Raw genomic sequence first — 10,167 nt, 5'->3', positions numbered from 1 at the left:
TTCTGAGCAGAGATTCAGCACCATGCTACAAATTAGAGTATAACTTTTTATTATCTTCTTATGTCCTGCTATATTATTTTGAATTCATTCTTTCATCTAATTATTTTAAAAGAAATGTATAAAAGAAGCTTCACATGGTGGTGGCTAATTTTCTTGTATTGACATCAGAGAATATTGCCAGACTGATTTCTCATGTAATTGACAGTTTCATTATGATCTGATAGTTATGTTTTTTAAAATTTTTTATTTATATTTTTTCAGAGAGACAGAGAGAGAGAGAGCGCTCGCTCACAGAAGTTGGCAGAGGGATAAGGAGGTTCTCTGCCAAGCAAGGAACCTGATGTGGGGCTCAATTCCAGGCCCCTGGAATCATGACCTGAGGAGGCAGATGCTCAACCACCCAGGCACCCCTGAGAGTTATTTTTTTGTTAGTGTCCATACAACACTGGAAAATATAATATACTATATATTTTTATGGCAAAAATCCTTACATGCATTTTTTTTTTTGCTTTAGTGCTGGGTTATTTTCCAAGACTCTCTTTAACCATCCCCACCCAAACTCTATTTCACACTGAGGGTGAGAGGTTCAGCATCTACTGTGAAAAAACACACCCCCAAGATGTTTACAAAAGTGCAAAATAAAAAAGCATATGGATGCCAACTATGGACTGGAAATGTTTTAAGTTCTTGAAATTCAGTAAATGGATTCAATGGCATATGAGACAAAGTGATTCCCATGTGTTAGAGCAGAATTAATACTAGATAACCACTCCTTACTAGATAAAATGTTAGCACATTCATAAGAATCCTAGTGGGGGTCCATCACACACTCTGAATCACTCACAAAGCAAACTTTTGTGTGGCAAGGGCTCCTTTGTTTCTGACTGGAACAGGAGTGGCCCTGCTGTCTTCATGAGCAGGCCCTTGGAACACTTTTCCCAGACCTGATGGCAGTGACAGCCCTTTATTTGACCTCTGAATAAGCTGATGAGGGAAAAGAAAATCCCATTTTTTAAACATTATTTTATTTATTTTCCTCATGTAGACATAAATCACAAATAATACATATTTTTGTTGTTGCTTACTGTATTTCAAGAATAGCACATTTTTAGTTTTAACTGAATGACTTTTGTTGAAAAATTACTCAATCCTTTTGAAATTATGACTATAAAGGTAATGTGCCCCCATGCTACAAAAAGTCATAAAGCAATAATGTTACTTTAACACAAGTTCCAAAGATTCCCAAAGAGAAAAACTCCGTGGAGTATTAATTCTTGCACAAGCTCTTCTGAGGTCACAAACACGCATAAATACTACTTTTACACATGCTACTATAAAAATACCATCTATGTTTCAAGTTCCTTGTCCAGATTACATCTGATCATCATAACAACCTTGCAAAATAGATGGTACTGTACCCACTTCTCATATTAGAAAAAAAAAAAAAAACTGAGGTATAGAAAATTTAAGTAACTTGTTCCAGACTTCACGGCTGTTAAGAAGCAGAGTCAGGATTCTAATTCTATTCATTGTCACCAAAACCACTATATCTTCTGCCAATTTTTGTTCTACTGTATTTCCTGAACTTTATTATGATTGTTACAAGATGCTATTTGGATAAAAACATGCTATTTCAGAACATTAGGTAGTGTAGATTAGGACAAAGTTTTCAAAGCTTTTCAAGCTCAGCTTAAAAACCCCTCCTTAATAGCAGCTTAGCCACTATTCAAAGCTCATGAGACTTTGGTGTCAGTACAGTCTTTGAGAGAGACCCATCTGGTCCTTTTCTTTGGTTGTTTGATCATCTGAGCCCTCTTTCCCCTGCATGCCTGGCCTCAAGGGTAACCAGCATGTTTGAATTTTGTTTGGAATCACTCATCCTGCATGAAAGTAACTGTGAGGCATTCACAGCCTCTTGACTGGTGAATTCTTTGGATAGGAGGAATCAATTTGGAAAAAATATGGCAAAGATGCCAGTGAAATGCACTGAAATACTTAGCAATAAAATCGGGAATCCTATAAGAAGGGAGAGGCAGTGTAAAATTTGGGAGGCTGAGGCATATTACGAGTAAGGGACTGAGAAATTCTGAATCTGTAAGACAAAAGACAAAGCCCCATAGCCCCCGAATTCTCTTAGGAGCTAATTTGTCTGTCCCGTGTGGCTGAACCATCCATACTTAAAGACTGCACACAGGTTACCATTAGCAATACTAAGCTGGTCCGTGTGATCCTGGGCATGTAGGTGAGGGAAGAGGAAGCATGGTGCCTGTGTTCTGCAAATATACCACTGAGTTCCATTTGTGGTTCCACTAATTTAAACCTATGGGTCATAGCCATATGGGAAAGTAATGTAACCTCTCTACCTTATTTACCTCATTAGAATTATGAGAAAAATTATGGCAAGTACTTCTTAAGTTTGGTCTGAGAATTAAATTTGTGCTTTGGAGAGTGTTAGTACATGGCACAAACTCTGTAAATGTACCCTGTCTTTGCTGAATATTCAGGAAGTCTGGATCTCCTGGAACTCAAGCACCTGGTGTATTTTCATCTCTTAGCCAAAAGAAGAACTTTTTGCAGTTAATCCACACAGAACATTACACATTTTACATTACATAAACTGTGAGAACTGTGCTGTTCAATTTACTTCATTTGCTTGTTCTGTTAATGAAAAAATGCATGAAAACTATACACCTAAATTTTGTATTTTTCTTATCAATTATTTATTTGTATATCTGATCCTGTGTTATTAAATGAATACAAAATTGGAAAAGTTCTATCTTCCAGGTAAATTATAATTTAATGTTTATATACTAACTTTATCTCCAGCAATGTGTTTATCCTTAATATCAACTTCATCTATTGCAGAAGTCACAGGACTGCTACTTAATTTTTTCATCCTATTACTTTTAATGTTTCTGAATTCTTATGTTGTAGCTGTGTATTTTAAACAGCTTACAATTTAATTTTAATTTTAATCAAGTCTGATAATCTTGGAGTGTTAGTTTTTAAGCCAAATCCATTTAACCTAATAGTGTAATGTGTTATAATATTCTTATGATCACGTGCTCACTTTGGCAGCACATATAATATTCATATGATCACTACTGTATTAAGTTTTCATCCCTTTATATATTTCACTTTTTTTAATCTTTCCATTCTTATATTACAACTGGTTTCCTATAATATTCTTATGATCACTACTGTATTTAGTTTTTGTCCCTTTATATATTTCACTTTTTTAATCTTTCCATTCTTATATTACAACTGGTTTCAATACTTTTGTTATTCTACTATCTTTTACAATCTTGTCACTTACATATTGAAAACTTTTGTCAAAAGCCCCATTTTTTAATTTCTAGAGATAACACAAAATACTGAATACAAGGAACTGTTTATCTGAGTTCAGGACTGATTGTTGTGTTATAAGGAATAATGATACTGTGCTAAACAGCACGAGAACACACATTTCTGTATGTATCATAGCACAGTGAGCTACTAATGCCACCATAGGAATTACCAACGTCTTAATTTGTAAATCCTTTATCTGTGTCTGCCACAACTGACCACAGCCACTTGAATATCTGTTTTCATTAGATGCTAAACACTGAGCCTGCAAAAAGGACAGAATGATTATTTACACACCTCACACTCAACACAACAGCAAATCCTATTAGCTTTTCACCATAGCTTCCAGCTCTTCCAGAATCTATATTATATGATGGTGTATCTTTTATATATATTTTCAATGATAGAGCTTTTATACACATTTATATCCATATACATAATTATTAAATATATACTTCCAAATATAAATAATTTCACATCAAGCTTCACAGGATAAAAACATGTAAACATACACACCTGGTTCTGGTCAAGTAAAACACAAAACCACAAAGTAACCACATGTTCAAGAGTGCACTTGAAGGGGAATGAGGGAAGGAACAGACATGTAAACAACAAAGATGAGCAGTTGTACCACAAAGGCCCTGCGAGGGTCCATTTCTTAAGGCTGTAGTAGCAAAAAAGCTCCTTGTTCAGTTAAGACTTCTCCCTTCACCCTGTCACATTTATTCTTGAGGGACTTCAAAATGAGTGTGGAAATTCTGTAAACACTAGACTAGAACTGAGTCAATCCTGTTGAAAACAGAGATGACAAAATAAACCATAAACTACAGTAATATTCATTGCATCAAACAATAACTTTAAGGACTTTTTGTTACAGTTCACCACAGTAAAGCACCATAACCTTGAAATGGGGATGGACAAGAAAACAGAGATGGATGCTTTATAAAAATGGCTTCTATAGCCTCTGTGAATGACAGATGTGACTACAAACAGAAAACAAGCAACAGCGGATGGCAGAGCCTTAGCACACCAGACCACATGCCACAGCATAATGCCACAGATTCAAACTGAAAAAAATTTTCCAGCTCATAATGAAGCAAGTCCCACTGGTCCTCTGAGAAAGAAAGCTCATCATCTGCCAGTGAAAGAAAACACTTAAACAACAGATTGGCCAGCCGAAGCATGACAAGCTCTTTTTTACCGCTTTTAAAGGGCATCTCACCCTCTCCCACCTGAGTAGGCTCCAAAAGTTGACTGCAGTGAGCACCGGATTCCCCAGCACCCTGCCTCTGAGGATCCTCTCCCGGGCCCTCAGGGTCTGCGTGCTTGTAAAAACAGTTCTCTCCAAATGGGCAGAAACCCCTGCTTTCAGCAAAATACCTGCAAGTCTTGTTGCTCATTGCCTCCTTGTACTGCTGAATAAGTTTCTGCTTCTCTTCCTCCTCCTCCACCCAGAACTCACTGGGAATGACAAAGTTGGAGGTGACCCTGCACTGTGGACAGGACTTGACGATCCTGTTGCCAAACTGTTTGTCAGTCCTCCACCTGCGGATACACTTAAGACAGTAGGTGTGGTTGCAGTTGGAGAGGATGCCAAAGCGGCAATCACTGGGGTTGGCTTTCTCATAGACAACCTCCATGCAGATGCCACACACTTTGTCCATACTTCGCTGCACTGCAAACGAGAGTTCCATATCCTCCTCGTGTGCTTCAATGCAAGCCTTTATATGGTCTTCCCTCTGCACAGGATCCAGAGGGTGCAAGACCTGACGCCCACACATATCGCATATCTCTCCATGGAGATACATGCAGCTCTCCCCACGAAAGCACTGCCCCATTGCAGCATCCCGGCAAAGCGGCGGCCCCCTGCCCACTGCAATCTGTTCCCTCTCAGTCACTGAGCTCTGTGGAGGAGCGCTGGGAACAATAGGGAACATGCGGCCCCGGTAGGGTTGCCCAGGAACAAACTCAATGGCATTCTCCCAGCCTTCCGCACCTGCTCCTCCAGCAGCTTCAAGGCCTGCATTGTCTCTCCCAGCTTCAAAGGAACCCCCTTCAGCAGCCAAGCCAATCACAGGCAAGGAGCAAGAGGATGCAGCGGGAGGGGCTTCCGCCACTTCCTGAGGCAGGGTCTCAGCTTGCGCAGCCGTGCTAGGGCCTGGGTCTGCAGGACCAGGGCCCTCCCTGGCCACCTGCCGGCCCGAGAGGTCATGAGAGTAACGACAGTTCTCCCCCTCCTTGCAAAGCCCATGCAGATAATACCTGCAGGTGACTTGCTTCGTCCAGCTGCCACCACTCCGGCCCCGCAGGAGACTGAGCCCAGCCCCTCCCCCTGCAGCCTGGGCAGGCCTCAGACGTGACGCGCGGAGGGGGGCCGGACCTGCAGCTGAAAATTGCCGGAAGACCGGGCGCGTGCGGAGGGAAGGCCCAGATGCACCCTCCCCTGCTGCCTCGGCACCCGCAGATGCCCCAGGTGCCTCAGAGGCTTCAGAGGGAGCTGCAGGCTCTTCCATGGCAGCGTCTTCTCCCCCAAAGGGTACCGGAACTTCTCCGGTGTCTCTTCCTTTAGGCTTGAGGCCCAGAGAGCCGGAGCCGGCACCGGGGTCTCTTGTCTAGGAAGTGTGCATCTCTTTTCCTCTCCCCGGCTCTCTTCCTGTGACTATGGGTTCCTACTTCCTCTCTGGGCAGGCGCGGCGGACACTTCCTGTGAGGGCAACGTCAGTCCTCTATCCATTCTGTACGGTCTGTACAGTGTGTGCGATGGTTCCGTAACCTCCATTGTTCTCGGCAGCCGGGGCTGCCCCGCCCCTTCCCAGGCCTCTGCCCCGGCTCCGTCGCACGCCAGCTGGCCGATCCCAAAGCCCGTCGCTCGCGGGCTTCTCTGGAGGACGTAATCACACCTCTCGGAGGTTTTAATTTAATCTCTTCCAGCGTTCACTCAGACACATTGTTCTTTACTGCTTTTTCATATGTGTCCATTTAAAAAATCATAATCTTCCCCGCCCGTCACTGTTTATGCTGGAACAGCTCATTCATGAATTTCGTATTTTTTTTTATTCTGTTCACTCCGTTTTATGTCTACATGGGTCTTTGTGTGTTTGTGATTTTTTTTTCCCCCTCTAGCCATGTGACTGTCACTGTGGAAAGCTTTTTGTTGACAAGACGTGATTTCTTTCCGTCTTTACTCAGGAAATTCTTACGAGCTTACTTTGGAAATGCTCATTGCCGGCAAGGCTTTACAGGCAGTGCTTCTGATCTGAGGCCGCTATAGTGCTCTCAGATGTCTTAGTTTGTAGTGATTTTCAATTCTCCCTTCCCACTGTGCTGAAGCTGCAGACTTCATAGAATCCTGACACAGCTTAATAAGCTACTGCCCTCTGTGTGACCCTGGCTTTTATTTTCTCTTGCCCGCTTAACTCATGGTGGCCCTTTGTTCCCCAGTCTTTCAGGGAGGTTTGTCTGGTATTGTGGCAGCCCTGCCTTTCATAATGTGTTCTCTATCATTCTGCTCACAAGTGGTGCTGTTTAATTTTCTCTGTGAGCTCTTTGTCATTGTGCAAATGTATTTCAGTAGATGAGTTTAAAAATGAAATAATAATGCCTCCTTTGCTAAGAGTACTTATGATGGGTGTGTACTGAATTTTATTGTGTGTTTTCTGCATTGAGAAATAATCTTATTTTTCCTCTTTATCTTCTTAATGTGATTACTTGCATTGACAGGTTTTCAAATATTTAATTTACCATTCCTTCCTCCCTGGAACAAATCTTCCTATATTATAATGTTTTATCATTTTATATATTACTGGATTTTGTTTGCCAGAATGAGTTTCTTGGAATTTATGGTGTAAATTTTAAAATGGGAGAAAAATATGTATAGTAGCACAGAAATCAGATTGAAGCAACTAATAAAAGAAAAAGAAAAAAAAACCTGTGAAGTAAGGGTAATGAATCAAGTATAATACTTTAAATGGATTATTGAGACCTAAATTACTGGTTAAATTTATTTTAAGAAAAAATGAAGAAGCCTCAAATAATATCAGAAATTTAAAAGAGTGGTATCTCTACATTAATAACAAACATGAAAAATCACGAGAGGATATCAGAAACAAGGTTTAGTCATTAAGTGAAAATTTATACAAAATGGTCTTATTTCTAAAGCCACATCTATTATTAAAAATAGGAGCAGAAGAAAGAAACAAATACTGACCTGTTACATAAATTAAATCTGTAATTAAAAATTATTCCCTAAATGAAAGATTTTAAAGCTTTCCATGTGTAAGCAAAAAGTTCTATATTGTTGTCAGTTCTAGCCAGTGCCATAAGGCAAGCAAGTAAATAAAAGATGTTATAATTGTGAAAGAATTATTAGTAGGAGACAGCAAAAAGTTGAGAAAAATAATTACTGATAAACCATTAGGTTTAATAAGCACATTTAGCAGGACATTGGATAGAAATACAATATACCAAACTCGTATTTCCATTTAAGTTAAATAACACTTAAACATTTAAAATTCATAACATTTATAACAACATAAAAATTTATCTGCCCCAGAAGTCAAACTAAATAAAGTTGTAGAAATTGAAATCATGTTTTATTTAGGAAGATTTAAAGAAATCGGGATGCTTTGCTCATGGCATAGGAGCTAAGCTCAATATTTTCAAAAGGAACAGTTTTTTCTAATTTGGTAATTATGAGAATATTGCTGTTTTCCACCATGACTGTAGAAAGTCTTTGTGATTTTGATTTTTTTCTTTGTATAATTACTGAGTTTCGTACTGGGGATGCCAGTTCTTCCAAAGTCTAACTTGCATTCTCTTTCCTCTCATAAATGCATTGGTTGGTGGATATTTCTTTGGCAGCCGCAAAGATTTTCACAGGAAAACAACTTAGAGCATAAAGAATGGGTTTATGTATCGGCTTTTTAAAAAAAATTTAATTTTATTTTTTCAGTATTCCAAGATTCATTGTTTATGCACCACACCGGGTGCTCCATGCAATACAAGCCTGGTGGTGGGTATTAAGGAGGGCATTGTATATATCAGGCTTTTTACAGATTCACAAACATACGAACCTTGAATTATTATTTTGTTAAATGGTAATATATTCCCAGCACTGTGTTTAATTTATATTTGATCCACTTTTTATAGACCAGCACTGTCCATTAGAATGTTCTGTGATGATTTCATGCATGTACTGTTCAGTATTCTAGTTTGATAACTATTGGCCCCACATGAATCTTTTTTCTTTCTTTCTCTTTCTTTCTTTCTTTCTTTCTTTCTTTCTTTCTTTCTTTCTTTCTTTCTTTCTTTCCTTTCTTTTAAAGACAGGGAGCACAGCACAAGTGGGGGAGGGGCAGAGAAAGAGAGGATGAAAAAGAATCTTAAGCAGGCTTCACCACGGGGCTCAATCTCATGACCCTGAGATCATGACCTGAGCTAAATCAAAAGTTAGCTGCTCAACTGACAAAGCCACGCAGGTGCCCCAAGCCCCATGTGGCTCTTGAGCACTTGAAATGTGGCTAGATTGACTGAGGGACCGAATTTAATTTTAAATTTAGTTTAAATGCCTGCATAGGGATAATAGCAACTATACTGTACAGTTAAGTTCTAAGTAATATTTGACTGTGCCATCTCCTCCCTCACACAGGAGGAACAGAGATTTTCTAACCTGTCCAAGCTTATGCAGCTGTCATAGGGCAACCTTTGTTTTCAGGCCCCCACCTGTGTGGCTCCCAATTCTGTTCATGTCCTACCATCTCATAGTGAACAATATCTTCTAGTTTTATAGTGCAAGTATTCTATATGTGCTATTAGAAACTAAAATTGTACTGCATGATTTTAAATATATGAGATTGAATAACTCAAAATGGGGCCATGCATGTAGAAAGAATAAGCAAATACTTCCCATCTCAGTCCCATATCTATTCTCAGAGAATTTTCTCTGCCATAGTCCTGTTTTGTCCAATTTTGCCCTGTTTTTTTTTTTTTCTTTTAATCTTTTTTTTTAAGCCCTGCTGTTTTCACACATTACCTGAGATACACATCTCATCATGTCTCCAGTCATTTTGTTCAGCTAAGAACTCTCTTCTCAGAAACCCATGCAGGGCCTCAGGATTGGGACCCGAGACCAGCTTGTGCACACAGCAGTCTTCAGGGCAGTGCAGGAGCTCCTGGCAGGTCAGGATTTGAATGTCCAAGTGGAATGAATGAAAACAATGGTTCCACTTGAACAGGCCCCGCTAAGCACTTGGGACACAGAATGACATGGGGGGAGGTGGCTTATAGCACTGCAGGGCTGAGGCACAGTCCAAGCAGCCTAACAAAAGCCCCAGAGGCAGATAGAAAGAATGCAGGGACAGATCAAAAAAATTCAGGAGGCCCCACAGACTTCTATTCCAAGTAGCTCAGATCTGCTGGGCTCAGCCCCACGTACTTGATACATCTGTGTTTAAAAGACACATGATTGTCTCAAAGAAATTTCTTTCAGCAAGCACAACTGCTTCAGGTCCAATGTTCAGTACTACTGTGGAGATGGCAATTAAAACAAGGGTCTGGAATCAGGGATCAAGAGTTCAAATCTGGAATACACAACTTTCTGAGGGATTCATCTTGGGCAAATTACTCACCCTTTATTACCTCATTTGACAAATGATAGAAATAATAACAGACATAATAATATGAGTGATTAGCTCACAGATTTGTTGTATTAAAGGAGATAATTCTTATAAAATGATTGGAGCAATACTTATTATAAGGGAGAGACTTTGAGATCTCCATATCTTCTGTTTTTAAAAAATTAAGGAAATCAGAGACGGAGACAAA

The 10,167-nt window shown here is 39.8% G+C and overlaps 1 protein-coding gene across 1 annotated transcript; it reads right to left on the bottom strand.

Moving 5' to 3' along the window:
- Nucleotides 1-1,010: 1,010 nt before the first annotated feature.
- Nucleotides 1,011-6,131, bottom strand: MKRN3 (makorin ring finger protein 3). The gene has a single exon (XM_032342267.1). It carries the CDS (start codon nucleotides 5,856-5,858, stop codon nucleotides 4,329-4,331), a length of 1,530 nt encoding a protein of 509 aa, XP_032198158.1. The 5' UTR covers nucleotides 5,859-6,131; the 3' UTR covers nucleotides 1,011-4,328.
- Nucleotides 6,132-10,167: the final 4,036 nt, after the last annotated feature.

The sequence above is a fragment of the Mustela erminea genome, chromosome 5, assembly GCF_009829155.1.
Source record: "Mustela erminea isolate mMusErm1 chromosome 5, mMusErm1.Pri, whole genome shotgun sequence".
NCBI lineage: Eukaryota > Metazoa > Chordata > Mammalia > Carnivora > Mustelidae > Mustela > Mustela erminea.
The sequence above is the reverse complement of the archived record's forward strand: the minus strand, read 5'-3'. Positions and strand labels throughout refer to the sequence as shown.

Bases quoted from the DNA above. Each gene is read 5' to 3' on its own strand.
- MKRN3 (XM_032342267.1), bottom strand. From the start codon at position 5,858: ATGGAAGAGCCTGCAGCTCCCTCTGAAGCCTCTGAGGCACCTGGGGCA.